This window comes from Microtus ochrogaster, chromosome 18 (assembly GCF_000317375.1).
Source record: "Microtus ochrogaster isolate Prairie Vole_2 chromosome 18, MicOch1.0, whole genome shotgun sequence".
Taxonomy (NCBI): domain Eukaryota; kingdom Metazoa; phylum Chordata; class Mammalia; order Rodentia; family Cricetidae; genus Microtus; species Microtus ochrogaster.
In genome coordinates, this window is record NC_022020.1 from 24,496,616 (window position 1) to 24,518,678 (window position 22,063).

The 22,063-nt window shown below is 52.2% G+C and overlaps 1 protein-coding gene across 2 annotated transcripts in view; it reads left to right on the forward strand.

The window, feature by feature from the left end:
• Psd2 (pleckstrin and Sec7 domain containing 2) overlaps positions 1–22,063 on the forward strand; it is a 53,537-nt gene that overhangs the window by 5,522 nt on the left and 25,952 nt on the right. Inside the window, exons 1-6 of one of the 2 annotated variants that reach the window (XM_026783451.1) lie at positions 1,473–1,612; positions 9,334–9,749; positions 10,641–11,075; positions 11,446–11,640; positions 16,292–16,372; positions 21,441–21,553. In XM_026783451.1, the coding sequence (XP_026639252.1) occupies positions 9,382–9,749; positions 10,641–11,075; positions 11,446–11,640; positions 16,292–16,372; positions 21,441–21,553 (1,192 nt within the window). In that variant the 5' untranslated portion in view covers positions 1,473–1,612; positions 9,334–9,381. Of the gene's footprint in view, positions 1–1,472; positions 1,613–9,333; positions 9,750–10,640; positions 11,076–11,445; positions 11,641–16,291; positions 16,373–21,440; positions 21,554–22,063 lie in introns of those variants that run through there. The other variant, XM_005355946.2, reaches the window with a different exon arrangement.

Genomic DNA, 22,063 nt, shown 5'->3' on the forward strand with positions numbered 1-22,063 from the left:
CCTTTCTTTCTTTCTTCCTTTCTGTCTCTTTCTTTCTTTCTTCCTTCCTCTCTTCCTTTCTTTCTTTCTTTCTTTCTCTCTTTTTTCCCCAAGACAGGGTTTTTCAGTATCTTTGGAGCCTGTCCTGGAACTCCCTCTGTAGACCAGCCTGGCCTCAAACTCAGAGATTTGCCTGTCTTTGCCTCCTGAGTGCTGGGATTAAAGGTATGTGCCACTACAGTTCAGTGCTCAGCTTGCCTTTTCTTTTTTTTGAGACAGGGTTTCTCTGTGTTGCTTTGGAGCCTGTCCTGGAAGCTCTTGTAGACCAGGCTAGCCTCGAATGCACAGAGATCCACCTTCCTCTGCCTCCTGAGTGCTGGGATTAAAGGCATGAGCAGCTTGATTCCTTATAGAACCCAGGACCACCAGCCCACAGATGGCACCACTTACCATGGGCTGAGTCCCCCCTATCAATCACTAATTAGGAAAATACCCTACAGCTGGATTTTATGGATGCATTTTCTCAGCTGAGGCTGAGGCTTCCTCTTCAGATAACTCTAGCTTGTGTCAGGTTGACATAAAACTACCCAGCACACTTGGGTTCTCCTTGCCCACATTCCTTTCAGCCAAAGCCATTGAAAAAACAGAAACAGAAGTCCCAGCTTCCTCAGTTGCCTGGACCAAGTTCACCCATCCTCCTGTTTCTGCACCTCTGCCCTGCCTTCCTCCTGCCACTGTGGGCCAGGGCCACGTGTCCCTCTCCTGCCCAAGGCTACCCTTGGCCCGTGTACCAGACCTTATCGCCTCTTGCCTGCTTGAAGACACTGTTTGTCAAGTGTCCCTTCTGCAGCATAGTTCCCTTCTCTGTAAGGGTCATTTCATCAGGAGGCGCCCTGCTATTTCTTCTGGAAAGATTGTTCTTTTGTTGTCTCCAGCCAGGGCCATTGCATCACTTCTCCCTCTAGCAAAGGCTGCCTGGACTCTGCATCCTCTCCTCACGCTCTCCCAGACTCTACTCAGTTGTGAGGTCCCCACTGCCTTCCCTCACTGCTTTTCTCAAGGTCACCAGTGGCCTCCACCTTGGTACAGCTGAGCCAGCTTCCCATCCTTGCCTGCAACACCCCACATCCTGTCTCCTTCCTTGAGCTGCTTTCTTGGCTTCTCCTGTTTGCTTCCTATTTCATGTGTTGCTGCTGGCTCCCTTCTTCTCCCTAGAAATGGGAGAGTTCCAGAGGAGCACTCAAGGGGAGCACTCCAGGGGAGCACTCCAGGACTCAATCCTTGCACAGCTGCCTGGCCAGGACTTTACATTGATTTCACCTACTGTTGCAGTTTTGAGTGCCTGCCACCTGTGCCTTGCTGGCCCCACATCCACCTGTGTGTTCATGCCCCCAGCCTTACTTCCCCTGTAAACTTCAGGGGCTTGCTCTTCACTTCAGCTTTCATGCCAACAGGATGCCTGTACCTCAGCTCCTCCAACATGAGACTGCCGTCTTCCTTCCAGGCCTGTCCCACTCATCCCTCCCCTTCAGGGGTGCCACCTCCATCCTTCTGGATGCTCAGGGTCTTGACTCCGCTGTGTTTCTCCTGTTGAGGCTTTGCCAAGTCAAGGTGTCCTGTCTATGGGCCAGAGGTGAGAGAAGAGGCAGCTGTGGACTGCCTAGCATAGCCCTGCCACCTTCTTTCTGCAGCATTGGCATTGTGCTCTTTCCTTTCCTAGGTCACAACCTTTGTCAGATCCAAGCTGAAACAGGACCAGGACAGGTCAGGGAAGTGGGAGGAGGATGGGGAGGAGAGGATTGGTGGGGGAGGATTAAGAGACATTAGGCAGTTAGGGTCTTTGGTAGGTGGGGAAATCCACATGGAAGAAGGTTGGAAAGAGAGGGGTTCCCTGGGAGCCACTAAGGAGCATGAGCACCTGAAATGGGCCGGAAGTAGAGGGGCAACTCTGGGTTCACCTTCTTGGTATTGAAGGAGGCTGAGATCGCTGACAGGCACTGCGCCCCTGCAATAGGCAGTCTTCCTCTATGTGCCCTGCAGCACAGAGCCATCTGATGCAGCACACAGAATGGATCAGATGCCCCAGGTACCTTCTGAAGCTGAAGCAAGGCAGAGCAGTGGGCAGGTGGCAACAGCCTGGCTCTTTGTGTGTCCGGATAGTGAAGGTCTTACCCCGCAGGGAGGTCAGCTGGGGGCGGGTGGAGTTCCCTGCCCTAGCTGACTTGGGGTTTGAAGGCGGAGACTGTGGATTTCATTAATGTTAAGATTTCTCTAAAGAGTCACACTGATGTATGCAAATTTTAAGCAAATAAGGGTGCTAGTTGTCTGGGGGCTGTCGGGAGAGAGAAAACTAGGGAATGTCAAGAATGACCTTTGTGGAGAGGCCCTGAAAGTCCCAGTGGGCACACACAGATGCAAATGTGCACTCATCCCTGGGGCCTCTTCCTGCTCACAGGAGACCACAGAGAGGCCCCCTGGACCTCCACAGCCCACAGGAGGTTGGTCTCCTAGCGGACAGAATGGGTGGGGCTTGTTAACAGCTCCAAGCCTCCCTACCTGAAGGGGACAGTCACTGGAAACCCAGATTTTTGGCTCTTCCTTATCCCCTTGTGTGGTTCATGCGCCTTGAGATGGAGGTAGCTATGAGCTGGCTTTGGGTGGCGGTGCTGGTATGGCTAAGTCTTAGGAGTTTGCCTAAGGGTGGGGGTTACTTCTCTGCCCACCCCACTGGTTCCACAGGGGTCATTCTTTGTCCCCTCCCTGAGGCTGAGCCTCTGAAGCTCTTGCCTCGGTACCTGCTCTGACAGTTGCCAAGGACAATGCTCTCTGAGGCTGAATGGCCTGTGCTCTTCCGAGTCCTCCACCCAGGGCATGGGCAGCCAGCTGGTTCCCCTGCAGACCTGAGAAGCTTCTGGAAGGAAGTAGATGAGGCCCTTCCCTGGATGCAGCCCCCACCCCATTTCCTTCATCACCTTGTGAAATAGGAGTGGCTAGTTTGTCTCGTTTTGTGGATGGCCTGGAGGCTTAGGAAGGTGAGTGACCTTCCTGAGGTTACAGGGCTTATGGGGAGCAGAGGTGGTCCCAAGGGTGCTCCTGGGTGGTCATGTTCCCCGTATAATCTGGGTTCCTCCTGCCCTGGGGAGTAGGATGGTGAAGTACTTAGGTGACCCAACTTGGGAAGGCTCCTGTATCTCTTGGATGACAGGGTGAGTCCGATCTTCTGACCTTGTGACTGGCAGAGGCAGAGACAGAGAAGGAGATGTGTGGTCTAGGGATACCCCCCAGAAATCCCCTCACACTTGCCTACTGTCCATGCTGTCAGGGGTTTGATAGATTCCCGTGGAGCCCTGGAAGTGCTGGGATGTGGGCCAGTTTGAGCCCCAGGCTGGTGAGGGGCAGAGCTGACCAGGGTCTGTTCTCAGCATTTGCTATATGCCAGCCAGCATTTTACACTGATTGTCATGCTTGGTGTCCTTGTATGTACATGTATGTGTTGCGTTTCTGTAAGAACCCAGCCGTGTGCTAATAATTCTGTAAGCTGGAGAGTCCATCAGTCAGTACAGTAGGATTTGTGGGGAGGAGGGCATTGGGGCTGATGGGAGGGCTCAGGGTGGGTCCCAGGGGGTAGATAGTAGGTCTATAAATTAGAATATTCCCTTTTTTTTTAAAGATTTATTTATTTATTACATCCATGTATGCCCTCAGGCCAGAAGAGGGCACCAGATGGTTGTGAGCCACCATGTGGTTGCTGGGAATTGAACTCAGGACCTCTGGAAGAACAGTCAGTGCTCTTAACCTCTGAGCCATCTCTCCAGCCCAACATTCCCTTTCTTTGCCAGGGAACTCTGGTGGAGTCTATGGGCAGGGGTCTGAGGTGGAAGGTTCTTGGGGTCTGGACAAGTTGGAGTTGAAGCTTGCCTGGACCCAGCACTTCCAGAACTCCACAAGAATCCACCATGCCCCTGACAGTATGGGCAGTAGGCACCTGTGAGGGGGAACTCTGGGTGGGCTGTGTGTGGGCTTCAGGGGTCTGTGACCCTCCCCAAACACACTGTTGTATAAGTACCACAGCTGATGGACGGTACCCATGGAGCATCCACCACATCCCAGACAGACTCTGAGTACTTTGCACAGGTGAGATTCCATCTGGGGTGGGCTTCCAACCCCATCAGGTGCTGAGCAAGGTCCTCAGCTTGGGAGCGTTTGGAATCTGATGCACGTGGGGAGGGAAGCCAGCGGTTCCTCTACCGGAGCTCCCCGGCACACTGGAGGCAAATCCAGAGAGCTTCCAGCTCTCATCCTTGGGACAGCTGTGGCCTCAACACCTCTACAGAACGTCCTCAGACCTTTCTGCATTCCTGGCCTGGGCTCAACACCCCAGAGACTTAGATTCTGCCTGTCCTGGGTAGTTCTCAGCCTCCTGGCACCTGTCATGGCTCTGCTTTATGCCCCATTTCCACCAGGTGGCCTATTCTCCCTCCACCAAGCCATCTGCTGTCACTGTGCGCAGCTATGGTTAGCAAAGGTGCCTCTCCTCCCCATTATCACCCCATCCTTAGTTCTGGGTTGTCCCTTTCCTGTCTCCAGACTCCACAGGTGGAAGGATTTCTAGCCTGGGTGTCCAGTAATGTACGTCTAGCTGTCCTTGACTTTGTCCTTAGGTTTGAAGGCTTCTCATTCTACCTTGACATCCAGAGGAACTGTCTCCTTCCCTCTATGTGTGGGTCTGAGTATGTATGCACACGTGTACGAACTCACAAATGCCTGCTATGCACAGCTAAGTATACAGCGGTCTCAAGGAGCAAGCCAGCCTGGAACCTGCCTGCCGGAAATACCTCTACACTGTCCTGGTGCTTCCCACAGCTTCTGGCTTGTGCCCCAGCATGGGGAGGACTATAGAATTGCCTAACCCTGTAGCAGCCTTACTCTGAGCGTGTTCCTCAGTGTTGCTAGGCTCTGCCAAAAGGGAGAGGATAATAATCCAAATTACTCAGCCAAAAATATTTATAAAGCACCGTATGTGCTGGGCATGGCCCGGGCTCTGGTCTACTGAGCCCATGACAGGTCCCTGCCCTGAGTAGACTCACAGCCTAGTGTCAGGGAGGTGGCCAGAAAATAAACATACAGGGGGTTTGGGGAAGTTGCAGAGATGGCTCTCAGTCAAGTGATTGGTGAGCAAGACTGAGGACCCCAGCTTGGATCTCCAACATTGATATAAAAAGCTGGGTGTATCCTGGTAGTCATGATACACGCCTTTAATCCCAGCACTTGGGAGGCAGAGGCAGGTGAATCTCTGAGTTTGAGGCCAGCCTGGTCTACAGAGAGAGTTCCAGGACAGTCAGGACTATGCAGAGAAACCCTGTCTTGACAAACCCAAACTAAAACCAAATAGCACTACCACCAAACCTAATCCTCCCCCAAAAGCTAGGTGTAGCTCCAGTAGCCCCTGCTGGGGAGGCTGAGACAGGAACCCTGGGGCTCACTGGTCAGCTAGTCTAAGTTCAGTGAGAGACTCTGCCTCAAAATAAGATGGAGAACAATTGAAGAAGACACCCATGCTGACCTCTGGCTTCCACATACACATGCATACACACACATGCACACACACACACACACGTGAACCTGCATATACATGTGCGTGCACACGCATACAGATATACCCCCCCACACACACCAGAAACTTAATTAATCAGAAAAGAAGAGTTTCTATTTTCCTTGACACTCCAAAGCTCAGTGAAGTGTGACTGGGTAGTCAGACAGGGCAGGTAGGTGGAGGAGCTTTGGAGTAAATCTTGATTGGCAGGAAAGATAGTCACCGAATGATCCAGGGGAGCGACATTTTAGGCCAAGGGTACAGCTGGTGCAAAGGCCCTGAGGTGGGAATGAGCTTGGGGAGCAGAAAGAGGCCAGTGTGGCTGGGGAGGAGGCAGCAGAGTGAGCTCAGGCAGGGTCTTTTTAGGCGACGCCGGGAGACCGGGTTTTCATTTAAGGGAGATAGGATTTGCTGGAGGGTTAGGAAGGAGGGAGGCATGCTGTGTTATTTATTTTTGCAGCATCCTCCAGCTGCCATCAGGGAAATGGGGAAGGGGACAGGGTTATCTGAGGAGCAGTTGACATCCGGAAAGTGTGTGGCTCTCCAGTCACTCCTGGCCCAGCCGGCTTCTACTATCATGATGGTCTCCATCTTCACTGGTGCTGAAAGGCCACTGAGCCCAAGGTCATTCCAAGGGCTGTGGGTAGTGAAAGACTCCTGGAAAGGGGCTTGGATCAGGCTGAGGGCAGGCCACAGCGGGTCTTGAGTGCTGCCAGCTCGTCATTTGCAGGCGTCTCCCTGAGACAGATGCTCAGTGGCCCAGCTCCTCCTCTCTGCTCATGCCAGCAGGGCTGGAGGCAGGAGGAGCCATTGTTTTGGGCTGACTCTCTTGGCTGAGGTTCTGGGTCCTTGATTTCATGGGAGGGTTCAGCCTGCACACCTCATCTTTCTATCTGCAGAGGGAGCCTGCCCCCGATCTCAAGCCTCTCCTGTGCTGGAGAGCTGAGCTCAGCTGCTGCTAGCCCTGGGGACTTTGCTGTTCTGTGACTAGCCCCCACTTAGCACTCATGACCTTAGTGTCACCTCTCTGCTCTGGCTTCCCACAGGCGAGAGTGAGTCCCTGGTCACATCATGGTTCAGAGTGAGGACCTGGAACATTGTTTCACACCTTTTGCCTTGAAACATCCCCTCTGTGTATCCCTCCCAAGACTCAACTATTTGGGCTCTCCTGGCCCCCAGCCTAGGCAAGCATTCTGGGCCCCTTGCCTAGAGTAGAGCTCAATGCCGCCCCTTGTCTGTTCAGCCCTGGAACTGAGGGCACGGGCCAGTGCCCAGTGCTGGCAGAAACTCCATCCTACTTGAAGCTTCAAGGGGACATGGCAAGGCAGATAGGTCTAGGATAACCTGAAGCAGTTGCTAGTAAGGTTACCTAAGAAGTCCTTGATTTGTCCATACTCCTAGCTTTGGTCTTCTGTGGCTTGAACATCAGGTGGAGCCACTTACACCCTCAAGTGGCTTCAGGAAGGTCAGACAGAACCTTAGCCAGAGGGGCTCCCTGCCCTGCTGGGCTCCACCTCTGTGCCTGGGTGCAGGAGTTTGAGACATCTGGCAGGATAGGGGGCTCGATCCCTGCTGCCCTGGGTTGGTGAGGTAGTGCGGGACTGGAACCCAGGCAGCAGGCAACTGCCCCACTCCCTCTCTTCCCTTCTATGTTCCCCTTGGAGTCTCAGTTGAAGAGGTGACCTCCTGCCCTCCTCTGGGTGAGCCACTGGAGGGAACCAGTAGAAATAGCAACAGCGGCAGCAGGGATGTAGGACAGACTAGAACTCTCTTACTCAGCACTGAGCCCCGAGGGTCCCTGGTGTTCCAGCATCGGGGCCAGATAGCTTAGAGCTTGGTTTGAAGGTGTTTTAAATCTGTGGGCTTTGTGTGTGTGTTTGTATATATGTGTGTATTTGTGTGTGTATGTTTGTACATACATGTGTATGTGTGTGTTTGTGTGCGTGTAAAATCTGAATTTAGAACTCTAGGTAGGGGGCTGGAGAGATGGCTCAGTGGTTTAGAGCACCGTCTGCTCTTCCAGAGGTCCTGAGTTCAATTCCCAGCAACCATTTGTAATGAGATCTGGCGCCCTCCTCTGGCGTGTGGGCATACATGGAGGCAGAATGTTGTATACATAATAAATAAATAAATCTTAAAAAAAAAAAGAACTCTAGGTAGTCTATGTAGAGAGGCCCTGAATCAGAAAAACCAAAAAATATCCAAACTCTAGATAGTAACAATGGGCTGGGCGGAGGCCACAGATCCCTCTCTTTCCAGTCATCTTCTAGGCAGTGTTTGAAAACCCAGGGTTAATCTTAACTGGCTTATACTAGCTGAGTTCCCCTCAAAGGCCCGATCCCCAGAGCTCGGAACTCATTTTCCTCTGTGGGCTCACATAAGTGCAAAGTCCTCCTGGAATTGACCTCTGTTTCCTGCAGGCCTGACCCAGTGACCTGAGGCAGGCCTGGCAGGCTGAGTCCCCAGGTGAGACACAGGATCAGGCAGACACCAGGGTTCATGCTCTTATCTCCCCTCTGCAGCTCGTTCCGCTGCCGCCCAGAAAGCTGGCCCCTCCCACTCCCCTCCAGTTCCTCCCTCTCCTCCTCCAGCCACCCCCCCTCTCCTCCAGCCCCTACCTCTCCTCCTCCAGCCTCTCCCGAGCCCAGATAGACCTCTCCAGAAGAGAGCAGGCTCTTGAGGGTCATCAAGGCTCCCAACTGGAGCAGGGAAGTAACTCAAACCAGAAACAGGAAAGGTCCCGACACCTCCTCCGCGGCTTTCCAGGGTGCTGTGGCGGGACTGGCTGGAGCCTCTGGGGGAGGTCACTTGGGAGGGTAGCCTAGACTACAGGGGGCAGAGGTAGAGGGGAGAGAATGGGCGAGTGAGGCCACAGCCCATTGCACATGGCTTCTGCCTTCCTAGCTAGGATGACATTGGGCTGGAAGCCTCTGGAGGGTGGGCAGAACAGAGTGTGGCTCTTCCTGCTTTGCTTTCCCCAGGGTGCTTCTCAGAGGTCTTCCTTGAGTTCTTCCTTAAGACTTGACAAACTCCTGTGGGGGCCCTCACGAAGAAGGGAGCCCCGGACCCCTTCTTCCTTTCTTCTGCCGTTGCCAGATGTTCGCGCTTGGACTCAGTGCAGCCTTGCACCAGCCCAGCACCCTGGACAGCGGCTCCCGGTGGTCCGGTCCCCCCCTCCCCCCCTAACCCGTGTGGCTGACGGCAGTCTCCAGGCTTTCCTCTGGCCTCCCTGGAATGCTCCCTGTCAGCATTCAGCTGCACTTCCGTGCATTTCCTGGACTTCTCTCTTAGTACCCCCTTTAGAAGCAACTCCCGGGTCAATTTCCTCCACTAGTTATAAATGCAGGATACTCTGACCCTGCAGTCGGGGCTGAGAACACATGGCGGGCGAAGATCAGCCTGGGGTTTGTCTCCTTTACTAGGAATATTACAGAGGGACCTTCAAGAGCTGTGGGACACTTGCCTAGTTCCTCACTGCCTGGGTCTTCCTCAAGGGACTTTGGTGGATTCTGAGGGACACAACAGAGACCCTAAGAAGTAATAGAGAAGGCAGGAGCTAGGGTACAAAGTCCCAGCCACGGGCAGGAGGAGAGCTGGGGGTAATCCTAGCTCATTCCCCAACTGAAAGTTACTAAGGAGATCACTATGGCCATCCTCCCGCCTCTGACAGGCTGCCCCAGCACTGGTTTAATAGGACTTTGATTCTCTGACTTCTGCCCTGTCTGGCTAACACTGTCTTTCTTTCTCCATCTTCTGTCAAGGTTTTTGGAGCCCTAGGGCTGGCTGGGTCAGGTGGAAGCGTGACTGTCATGGATGAAGAAAAGCTCCCATGTGAACTGCGTGAGGAAGGAAGTGCTATTCAGGACCAGGGCCCGGAACCTGAAGGGGAACCTGGGGTCCAGAATGGAATGGAAGCCCAGGAAGGCCCAGGCAGCCACATCAGTAGTCCAGGCAGTGAGAAGACAGGCACCTTAGAGGGCGCCATGGAGCCCATGGGAGACGCAGATATGGCCCTGCCTGGCCTTAGCCTCTCTCTCACCAATGGCCTGGCCTTGGGACAAGATGGGAACGTTCTGGAAGATTCCATGGAATCCAGGCCCTGGAGGGCTAGTGAACCAGCAGAGGAGGAGGATCTCTCCAGGAGTCTCTGTCCAGAAGCTGAAGATTCTCAGCTGGGGTGAGTGGGTACCCTGAACGGCCCCCACATTTCTAACCTAGTGATATGGCCCGGGGCTAGCCCCTTAGTCTCTCTGGGAGTCTGAGATTTCCTGGCCCCATTTTCAGCTTCTGAGTGTTTTGAAAGTCAGAGCCCTGCAGGGGATTTCAGAGGCAAGCAGGCTTTCTGTCCCCTGCCCCAGCACTTGGCCCCCACAAACCACAATGAGCAGTCTCTGCGAGGGGCTGCACTCTGCCTCCCCAGCTGACAGTGGAGCTTTAAGTTCACTCAAATCGTCCAGATGTGAAAGGCAGGTTATCCGGGCCTTTCTCCTACCTCAGGATGACCCCAGGGGTGCAGGTCTTGTTGCTCGTCCCTCCCAGGGAACTTTCCTGGCGCTTTGAATAAGTTGTACCAGGACCCATGTGTCTATCCCAGCCAGTGCAGTGACAGTCTGTTTCTTAGTAGAAGGTAGAGAAACTGGCCTTTGGGTACCACTAGACAAGAAGGCGGGGATGGGCAGGCAATGTCTAAAGGCCAGGAAATCTGGGAAGAACATACACAAGTCTTGTAGAGTGTAGCTGTAGGCCCGCCTGCCTGAATGGCAGGTGCACAGGGGTGTGTAAATATGTATAGGGGGACATATGTGTAGCTCCAACCTTTTCATTGGGTGTGTGAGTATGCATGGGGGGGTATGTGTGTGTGTATGTGTGCGCACACATGCATGAATGTATGTGTGTCTAGCTAGATATATTGGCATTTGCACAGAAAGTGTGTGAATATGCATGGGTTTTGCACACACGCACATGCGCATGTGTGTGTGGTCAGTTCCTAGAGACGGGGAGTGTGGTAGCTAGCCTTAGTATGGGGTACATCTAGGTAGGATGGTGACTCTGCTCTTGCCTTTTCTAGGCTGGACTGCTCCGGGGAGCCAGATGTGCGGGATGGCTTCAGTGCAACTTTTGAGAAGATTCTGGAGTCAGAGCTGTTGCGGGGTACCCAGTACAGCAGCCTGGACTCTTTGGATGTGCTCAGTCTCACTGACGAGAGCGACAGCTGTGTCAGCTTCGAGGCCCCCCTCACACCTCTCATCCAGCAACGGGCCCGAGACAGCCCTGAGCCTGGGACTGGGCTGGGCACTGAGGGGGATCTGGGGGCAGCTGGTGGTGGTGATGGGGAGCTGGGCAGCCCCCTGCGGCGGTCCATCTCTAGCAGCCGCTCAGAGAATGTCCTGAGCCACCTGTCTCTCGCATCGGTGCCCAATGGGTTCCATGAAGATGGACCCGGGGGCTCGGGAGGGGACGATGAGGATGACGAGGACACAGACAAGTTGCTGAACTCTGCCAGGTGAGGAGGCTTGGGTGCTGGGGAGCCACCGAGCAGATAGAGGAACTGAGACCCAGAGGCAGCAAAGCATTCTGGGCATGACAGTGTCTACAATCCACAAGTCCTTGCAAGGTCACCTTGTCTGTTCTCGGCATGCAGACAGTCCGTCTAGTCTTGAGGGTGCGCTCTGCTCTTCCGTTCCAATAGCTCAGAGTAGGTCATATTGCTATGCTGAAGGCACAGCCACTTCTGACTTCACTTGAGCCACTCTGGAAGTCTGAAGCCTCTTTGCCTCCTCCGCTTGCTCCCCTCCCTTCCAGTGGATTTTCAGAGGCCCGGGATCCCTCTTAGCCACGTACAGAGCCTCTGATCCCCCTCTTTCCATTTGCAGTGACACCAGCCTCAAGGATGGCCTGTCAGACTCGGACTCAGAGCTGAGCAGCTCCGAGGGACTGGAGCCTGGTGGCACAGACCCACTGGCCAATGGGTGCCAGGGGGTCAGCGAAGCCGCTCGCCGGCTAGCCCGCCGCCTCTACCACCTTGAGGGCTTCCAGCGCTGTGATGTGGCTCGGCAACTGGGCAAGAAGTGAGTGAGTGTGTCTCCCCAGCTCCTTTCCCAGATGAAGCAGACCCACGCTGTCTTCCCAGCCAGAAAAGGGTGTCGATAACTTCCTTCAGGGGTGGCTGGTGCCAGGAGCTCCCCCCAGGCTTTCAAGTACCTCCTCCTGTCACTGTCCTCATTCTTGACCTCGCCCTAAATCTGTTTCCTTTCTGGGCTGCTTGGGAGAAGGTGGCTGCTGTCAGGGAGGGGGTGGTGACGGGCGGCCCCTCAGGGCTGGGGCGGGATGGGGGATGTGGTTGTGGTGTCGTGAAGGGTAGTAGAGAGGACAGAATAGGTTGACAGGACTGGAGCTCTACCCAGTGGGGTCAGGTGGAGGGACCTGGGGTAAATGCCTGGGAACTGGAGGTAAAAAATGGTGCCTGTCTTCATCAAGCCAGCCTGTCTAATGGGGACCAGCTGAAGGGACTGGCCATCCAAAAGCACAGGGCATAACCTTCAGACTGGGTGCAAAGGACACTAGGCAGGTAGAAGTTCCGAGGAGGATTGGGGACCCTGTGCGTGTGATGTGGATGGCATATTCTGAGTATGTTTGAACACAGTATGGCCCTTGCCTTGGCCTTTCTATCCACAGGGCCTCCATCACCCCATCAAGGCTTGTGGGTGGGGAGAGTTGGCCTGTGCCACTCACAAGGCTAAGGAAGATAATCTGACCTGGCTCAGGCTTAGATTGGGCTTAAAGTCTTAGGAGGCTTTCTTGCACCCTCTGAAGCTTCCCTGTGTCTTTGGCAGTGGGTTTGAGCCCTTCCTGAAATCACAGCTCATGTACTCCTCTGGCAGGCTTTGGGAGGATGGGTTCCTGCTGTGTTTCTATGGCACCCTCTGCAGGCTCTTCCAGGAATTTCTGCTGTTTGCCCTTCCCATTCAAAAAGCGGTGTGTGTGTGTGTGTGTGTGTGTGTGTGTGTGTGTGTGTGTAAAATTTCCGAAATTTCCAACTTCTTATCTCCAACTCTGGGGTCTTTTGCCCTAGGTAGCTTCTGCCCCCTTCGTTTCTTAGCCTCATCCAGGTGGGTTCTTGCCACTCTGTGCCTGCTTTAGAAACTTCCTTTTCCAAGCACTGAGGGCTTAGGGTATTGGAAGCCGGTGGCTGCTACCCATTCGTCAGCAACATCAACACAACTGCTTGCTTGTTTCTATTTCAAGTTTTTTATTATGAATATTTCGAACATATACAAAGCAGATAAATAACACATCAAACTTTTCCTATGCCCGCTATGTGACTTCAGAGTGTTCTGAGGTCTCTCTGTGTAGCCTAGGCTAGTCACCAAGTCCCTCTGCCTCAACCTCCCAGATGCTGGGATCATGGGTGTGTACCAGCACACCCAGATCTCAGCTTTGATCTTCTGTTATTCTTTCCTTGTCTATCCCACAGTCCCCCCCCCCCAATTTGTTGGAAGTATATTCATACACTTATCATTCAACTCACAGGTACTTAGGCTGTATCTCTAGCTGATAAAAATTTTTTTTTCTTTTTTGGATTTTTCAAGACAGGGTTTCTCTGTAGCTTTTGGTTCCTGTCCTGGAACTAGCTCTTGTAGACCAGGCTGGCCTCGAACTCACAGAGATCCGCCTGCCTCTTCCTCCCGAGTGCTGGGATTACAGGCGTGCGCCACCACCGCCCGGCCTGATAAAAAATTTTTAAAGTATAATTCCATTATAACAGTTAACAAAATTCACAAAAATTCCTCATTATCTCCAACATTTGGTGTATTTTATTTTCTCTGAGTGTTTCAAAAACATTGACTTGGTCAGGCATGGTGGTGCAGGCTTGTTATCCCAGCTCCTGGGAGCCTGAGGCAGGAGGGTCACAAGCTTAAGGCTTGCCTGGGCTACACAGTGAGTTCAAGAACACTCTGGGAAACTTAGTGAGACGCTATCAGAAATATATAAGCTAAAAATAGGACTTGGCTGTAGCTCAGCATAGAGCACTTTGACTTATGTGCATGAGGCCCTGGGTTCAATCCTCCATACCACCACCAAAAAATATGAATAGATAAAAATTGTGTGCTGGAGTATGACTCACAGGTTACACTTGGTCCTCTTTTTCACAAGTGGCATTTTAATGCACAACCAGCCACTTTTCTCTTTTTCATTTCTTCTTTCTCTTCCTCATCTCTCCCCTGTCTGTCTCTGTCTGTGTGGTGCATGCATGTACATCTGTGTGTATGCATGCATGTACATATGGAAGCCAGAGGTTGGTCTGGAGTGTCTTCCTCTATTGCTTTGACACTCTGTTCTGAGCCAGGCTCTACTGAATCTGGAGCTCACGGACTGGCTAGGTTACCCGGCCAGCAAACTGCAGGGGTTCTCTTGTCTCCACATCCTCAGTGATGAGATTACACATCCACTCCACCATGCTGGTTTCTAGATCCAAACTCAGGTCCCCATCTGTGTAGGGTGTAGGCAGGGTGTCTGTGTCTTGGCAGCTGCTTCCAAATATCCAGAGACTTATTCATTATAAATTATAAATGCCCGGTAGGTGGCTTAAGCTTGTCTTCAGCCAGCACTTAAAACTTAAATCAACCCATTTCTAGTAATCTGTGTGCTGCCCCAAGGCTCGTTTACCTCTCCTGTGAAGTTCCCATGTTGCTTCTGAGTCTGACTCATGACTCCTCAGACTCCGCCCTTCTTCTTCCCAGCATTCTCTCTGCCCCAAAAGTTCCGCCTGTGGGCCAATCAGCTAATTCACAATGAGAGCAACACATATTTAAACTGTACAAAGATTGTTCCGGACAGAAATCTCAAGGTCCAAATCAGGAGCAGAAGGAGAGAGAGCATGAGCAAGGAACTCAGGACGGCGAGGGGTGCACCCACACACTGAGACAATGGGGATGTTCTATCAGGAACTCACCAAGGCCAGCTGTCCCGGGTCTGAAAAAGCCTGGGATAAAACCGGACTTGCTGAACATAGCGGACAATGAGGACTATTGAGAACTCAAGAACAATGGCAATGGGTTTTTGATCCTACTGCACGTACTGGCTTTGGGGGAGCCTAGGCAGTTTGGATGCTCACCTTACTAGACCTGGATGGAGGTGGGCGGTCCTTGGACTTCCCACAGGTCAGGGAACCCTGATTGCTCTTCGAGCTGATGAGGGAGGGGGACTTGATCGGGGGAGGGGGAGGGAAATGGGAGGCGGTGGCGGGGAGGAGGCAGAAATCCTTAATAAATAAATAAATTTAAAAAAAAGATTGTTCCACAACACCCGGTTTGCAAGGCAAGCACATTAACATTGAGGCCATCTTTCCAGGCCCCTCTCTTCCAAAGGGCCATGTACTGAAGGAACAGGGCCATTCATCCCAAAGAATTTCCCACATTTCGGATGTGGATAGAGTTATTTCACACATTCCTCTAGTTCCCATGATCCTGTCAATGGGAAGGAAAGCATCAGGCTTGATTAGAGCCATGTAGAAATTCTCCAGGCTTCATGAAGAAGCATGGTCTTCCTCGGCCTCCAAGAGGGCACAGCCCCGCCCTCTGGTGTTGCTTGGTCCCCTTCACCGGCTCTCTCCTTGGTCTAGACCCTGAATGGGGCTGCTTTCAGAGCTCTGCCCTGGGCTTGCACATTAAAAGAAAATATTTTAAATTCATATGTATGGATGTGTGTGTTGTGGGATTGTAGGCTACATGTGTGCAGATGCACAAGGAAGCCAGAAGAGGGCGATAGAACCGCTGTGGCTGCATTGCAGGCAGTTGTGAGACACCTGCTGTGGATGCTGGGAACCAGACTCACGGCCTCTGCAAGAGCAGTGAATACTCTTAAACCACTGAGCTAAGGCTTCAGCCCAGACTAACCTTAAGCTCAAGATGACCTTGAACACCTGGTCCTCTTGACTCCTGCGCTGGGGATTGAACCCAGGGCACTGTGCATGGTAGGCAGACACTCTGAGCTTCACCTCTAGTCCATCTGTACCTTTAAAAGTTTTACTCATTTATTTTGAGACATGGTCTCGGTATGTAGGCAGGTTGGTCTAAAGCTCCCGAGGTGGCAGGTGAGCACTGCTACAAAGAATCTCCTGCACTTTCTTCTCCAAAGGGCTCAGATCTCACAATCCAAGCTTTCTCTAGCAAGGTTACTTCCTCAGGAATCGAGCCAGCCCTGTCCTTGTCATGAGCTCTGACATCTCCACCTTCTCAGTTATTCCCTTTTCCTTTCTGCTGACCTCAGCATCCTAAATTTTCTCACCGTGGCTACCTTTCTTTCTGGCCCCATTCTCCGTATGTCTCTACTTTGTAGGTACGCTGTTAGCTTCAAAGTCTGTAGCCATGGCCTGGTCTTTCCTGTGGCCTGAGGTCTTGCCCCTGCCTCACCTCTTGTTGACCCTCCAGTGGCTTGATGTGGCGTCATATCATCTCCTGTGCTGGGGACACTTGGCATCACCTCACCCCTACTCCCTTCACTGAGCAGGCTCTTACCTGAGCTGGCTGAGACATCATCTCCTGAACTCCCACATCAGGGTTGATCTATCTGAGCTGAGCGACCAGAGGGGAGGCAACTCAGGATCTGAAGAGATCTGGGGGGCGGTTAAGGGTTCTCTGGGGCCCACTTCCCCGGTACCTGCCATCCTGGGACTTGGGCCCTGCTTCTAACTGACATCCCGTGATGCTTTCTTGGCAGCAATGAGTTCAGCAGGCTGGTCGCTGGGGAGTACCTCAGTTTCTTCGACTTCTCAGGCCTCACGTTGGACAGAGCACTCAGGTCAGTGGGGCTGGGCTGGGACAGTGGCCACAGGTGGTAGAACAGCACACCTGGATTGTCATTCCAGGTCTACCATGACTTGCTGCACAACTTTTACCCCTCTGGTGAAGCTGTAGGGAAGGGAAACTATGGGTAGCAGGTGTCCAACAACTCTATGAATGCCAGCCAGTGTGATGGGTGCTCAGGATTTGAAGGTGGGCGTGTGGTCGTGGCTCTTAGGGCTTGCCTGTGTGGCGCATTTCCTGCCAGCCAGATGCCAGAGGTCTTCAGACACCTGGCCTGCTTTGATGGTAAAGGGGACTTGATTGTCGCTGTTTCAGTGTTTGGACCACAGGAGGGTCAGTTGAGGGCCTTAGGAGGAGGAGGGGTGGGATGGGTGGATGTAGCCCAACTTCATCTAGAAAGATGTTAGGCCAGGCCTGAGGAGGCAAGCAACATCTCTGAGCTAAGGGCTATGCCCACAATGTTGGATCCTCCTGTATGTCTCTTATACATAAAACATTATATATATATTTCTTTTTTTTAAATATTTATTTATTATGTATACAATATTCTGTCTGTGTGTATGCCTGCAGGCCAGAAGAGGGCACCAGACCCTATCTATTACAGATGGTTGTGAGCCACCATGTGGTTGCTGGGAATTGAACTCAGGACCTTTGGAAGAGCAGGCAATGCTCTTAACGTCTGAGCCATTTCTCCAGCCCCCTATATATAGCTTTTTCAAGACAGGATTTCTCTGTAGCTCTGTAGGGTGAGCCTGTCTTGGAACTAGCTCTTGTAGACCAGGCAGCCTTGAACACACAGAGATCCGCCTGCCTCTGCCTCCCGAGTGCTGGGATTAAAGGCATGCGCTACCTCCGCCCTACCATTTTATAATTATTTTTAAGATTTATTTTTTTATGATGTATACAGTGTTCTGCCTGCATGTACACCTGCACACCAGAAGAGGGCACCAGATCTCATTACAGATGGTTGTGAGCCACCTGTAATGCAGTTGTTGGGAATTGAACTCAGGATCTCTGGAAGAGCAACCAGTTCTTTTAACCTCTGAGCCATCTCTCCAGTCCCCATCTCTTATACTTTTTAAAAATCAGTTTTTATTCTTTTTCCCTCTGTCTCGGTTGGGATATTTTCTGTTGAATTCCAGTATACTTGCCATTTTGCTATGTCTAACGCATCACTGAAGCCAATGAACTTACTGAGGGGCTGGGGGGACGGCTGTACATGGGTAAGAAGGGTGAGGACCATAGGTTAGACCCCGGGAATCTGTGTAAATGCTAGGTGGGCCTGTTATCTGCCTGTAATCCCAGTGTGTGGGAAGCAGGACAAAGGGGAACCCCAGAGCAGACTGGCTATCTAGGCTGGCCATATCAGCATGCTCTCTTGGTTCAAATGAGAGACCCCCCCCCACCTCAATATCCAAGGTAGAAAGCAACTAAGGAAGACACTTGATGTCAACCTCTGGCCTCTGTGTGCACGTGAACGCACATGCATCTATACAAATTGAAGCACACACACCTCAGGCATGCATACCACACATGCATACATACCCCCAAAAACCTCATTAAGTTTTTAATTCTCAGTTACATTTTATTTCTTTAAGATATTTATTTATTTATTTATTTATTTATTTATTTATTTATTATGTATACAATAGTCTGTCTGTGTGTATGCCTGCAGGCCAGAAAAGGGCACCAGACCCCATTACAGATGGTTGTGAGCCACCATGTAGTTGCTGGGAATTGAACTCAGGACCTTTGGAAGAGCAGGCAATGCTCTTAACCTCTGAACCATCTCTCCAGCCCTCTCAGTTACATTTTACATTTCTAGAATTTCCATCATATTTAAGCTTTAAAATAAATTTTACTTCTAGGGACTACCCATCTTTTTACTAACTCATCTGAATCACATATATCTGTGGTTTTGTAGTGTATTTATGATTTGTTTGCATGTGTATGTGTATGTGTGTGTGCATGTGTGTGCATGTGTGTGTATGTGTGTGCATGTGTGTGCATGTGTGTGTATGTGTGTGCATGTGTGTATGTGTGTGTATGTATGTGCATGTGTGCATGTGTAGGAACGCACATGTAGAGGCTGAGGTTGATGTCAGAGTCTTCTTCAATTGCTCTCCACCGTGTTATCTGAGGTAGACTCACTCAAATGAACACAGGGCTCACAACCTACCTAGATTGCTTCAGGAGCACCCTTCCTCTGCCTTCTGACCACTGGGATTGCAGTGGGTCACTGGACAGGCGGATGTGTGTCCACCTGACAGGTTCTGGGGATTTGAATTCCACACCTCATGCTTGCACGGCAACTGCTTTGTTCACTGAGCCGCCATCTCGCTAGTCCTCACCTTGTGTCTGTTTCTGCTTGCTGCTTGTTCTCTTGGGTTTCCAGCACCTATTCCATCTCTTAGTTTGCCCTGCCCTTCCTTTATAAGGCAATTGGAAAGGGACATGGGACACGATTCCTCAGCCAGGGCTGATGAGTGGCAGCTCTAAAGTGTGACATTTCTTAGGGCTGACTCCAGCCTTGCATGGGGAGCCTCCCCTTGATGGTTGAACCCTCATTTTACCACCTCCTCGCAGCAAAAATGTCCCCCCCCCCATTCCTCTACTTCTGGAAGGCTTTCTGCTTAACTTCACAACTCCATAACTGTCATGCCTCCAGAGTCTGGCAACTGTGTGCTCCTGTGCTTACAGCCCCGCAAGACTCCAGATTTGTTTTTCCAGCCCCAAGAAAGGATCCAATGTATTGGCTTTTGCCCAAGGGCTTTGTTGGCAATGCACCCAGGGAAAGGGTGGATGTCATGCGTCAGTCTGCTCCATCTTGAGATCGTGGGCTTGTGGTTCTTGTTGCCTCACCTGTAGCTGAAGGAAGTGCTCTCTGCCACTGGTGGGGATGCAGATTGCTCTACTGCAAAGGCTTGAGCTGAGTCTTTGGGGTGCGCCAGAACGAGGGCTATCAGAAGGACAGTGTTAAGTGGGATTGGCTCACCATCAGAGGCGTGGGCGTTGGGCCGGGGGCCTTCTCTATTGGTTCCTAGAGCGAGGTTTTGCTGTCCACAACCTGTAGAGCTGTAAAAGGCAACGGGTGTGGAGCAGCACATAGCAGTGTGCTAGCAGCCGTTAATCCAGCGGTGTGGAGGTTTCCGAAGGGGTCTGGAGGGAGAGGACAGGTCTGAGGATGCCGTGGAGTGAGCAGGACAGATGGACGTGAGAGCCTGCTCAGGAGATGGAGGGGAAAGCAGCTGGGACAGAGATAGTGAGAATATAGGCAATGATGGGACTGAGCCCGGGGGTAGGCGAGAGTGTGAGGGAGGAGATGTGGGGCTTGGGGGGTTGGTAAGGAGCCCCTGGAAATCAGGGTCTGGAAGGATGGGGCTGGAGTTTAGAATGTACAGTGGATTGGATCTGGAGAGATGGCTCAGAGGTTAAGAGCACTGGCTGCTTTTCCAGAGGACCCAGGTTCGATTCCCAGCACACATAAAGAGGCTCAGAATTGCAATCTGTAATTCCAGTCCCAGGGGATCCTCTGCCCTCTTCTGGCCTCTGTGCATCCTGCGCACATGTGCACAGACATCCATGCAGGCTCTCACATGTCCTTATCAAGTAAAATAAAAAGAAACACAGTGGGATATGAGGGGACACAGTGAAGAGGACAGGATAGACAGGGAGAGGAGAGAACCGGATATCGGGTGGGGAGTGATTTTCTATAATAGTAGATCACTTAGGGTTGAATTTCAGGAGTACTCTTCAGTTTGGAATGGCTTGGAGATCTCCAAGGGGAAAGAAAGGTTGGCTGTAGGTCCCAGGAGTCTTAGGCACCTCAGAGATTGCAGGTATTTTGGGCCACACAGCAAAGAAACCATAGGAAAACTAGGACACGTTGTCTTGTGAATCCAGACAGAGGCCCAGACAGGTTCAGCTTGGGGTTTCCCTTCTCAAGGAAAGGGTGTGCTTAGGACCCAGGTGACCGCCTTTGGTCCCATCTTCCAGTACCTCTGGTTTGGGGATCAGCTTCGAGGTATCCCTAAGAGTGAACTGACCTTTGAACTTGGTATTGAGAGGGATTATTAGATGGAAAGAATGTCCCAGCTGCTCAGAGGCTCAGAATAGCGTTGCTCTGCCTGATTGTGAAGATGGTGTGGGGAGATAGCAGCTGGGTGTGTGGTCCAGGGACAGGAGGGGTCTGAGCCATCAGCAAGACCACAATATGAAGGATGTGGATATTTCTCCAGGGTTTGGGGGGAGCCAGGGAAAGGTTTTGAGTGGCTGTGGGTGGGTTGAGGTTGTCTGTGTGTCTACAAGGCAGATATAATGTGTGGGGTGCTAGCTGGGAGGCTGGGGTAGGTGCCCTGAGCACATGATGAGAGTAGACTAAGGGGGAAGAGGAGGAGGAGGAGGAGCTGGAGGAGGAGGAGGAGGAGGAGGAGGGGGGACTGAGATAAAGACAAAAGGAAGGCTAGGCCTGGTGGCGCACGCCTTTAATCCCAGCACTTGGGAAGCAGATGCAGGTGGATCTCTGAGTTCAAGGCCAACCTGGTCTACACAGTGAGTTCCAGGACAGCCAAAGCTAAGTAGAGAGACAGTATTTCAGAACAAACAACTCCCCACCCCAGAAAAATGAAGAACAAATCACAGAGACTTGGGGTGGGGGAATGAGAATGGAGGGGCGGGCCTAGGGCTCAGCTGATGGAGAGCAGGGGTCTAGGAAAGGCTGAAGAGGCGCATGCTGATGGGTGGGGCTGGCAGTCTAGGATAAACTCATAACTGACTCCGAGGTGCCCGTCTGTCTCGTTCAGATCCATCCCCCTGCCTGCTTCCAAAAGGGTGCTGCAGGAATGAGAGAGGGAGAGGGAGGGAGAGAGAGAGAGAACCCAGAGGCCACCCTGAAGGGTTGTGGGGGGTTCTCCTGGGCATGCAGAGGGTGTCCAGACCCAGGTACTGGGGTACAAAAACACGGGCCTTATGTGTGTTTGTGTGGGGAATAGGTTTTCTATTCCAGTGAGAAGATTGAATTAGGGGCTCTGAGATTCACTCAGCAACCTTGGATTACATTCTAGAACCTTCCTGAAGGCCTTCCCACTGATGGGGGAGACGCAGGAGCGTGAACGAGTCCTTACCCACTTCTCCCGCCGGTACTGCCAGTGTAACCCAGACGACAGCACATCAGAAGGTACAGCCCTTCCTGACCCACCTCCCCCATTCCTTGCCTGGCGGAGTCCTGGTCTTCTCGCTCTCCGGCCACCTGTCACTTCTGTCCTGCAGGCAGGCCCAGGTGGGCCATCTGCTCTGGCAAACACTAGGTGCTCAATTAAGATCGAATGAGTAGTTGGGTGTGGTGACTCAAACCTGAGACCCCGGGGACTGGTGGGGGAGTCAGAAGGACTAGTTCAAGCTTGAGGTCAGCATGGGCAGAGGGAGACCCTGCCTCAAAAAACAAAACAATACAATGTCCAGTGAATATCAGATGGCCTGCTGGACAGGAGAGCCCAGTGAGTCTTTGCTCATTGTCATTCTGTTCCCAGTGCCTGTAGGTCCTTCCTGCACTCAGTCCTTTAACATAGTCCATTCTCCATGTCTCCCATCACGGCGCTGACTCTCTGTAGGGGAGGGGGAGTTCCATGCAGGTCACTCTCAGGGGCAGGACTTGCCACATGGATGGGCCTGAATCATGGGCACTGAG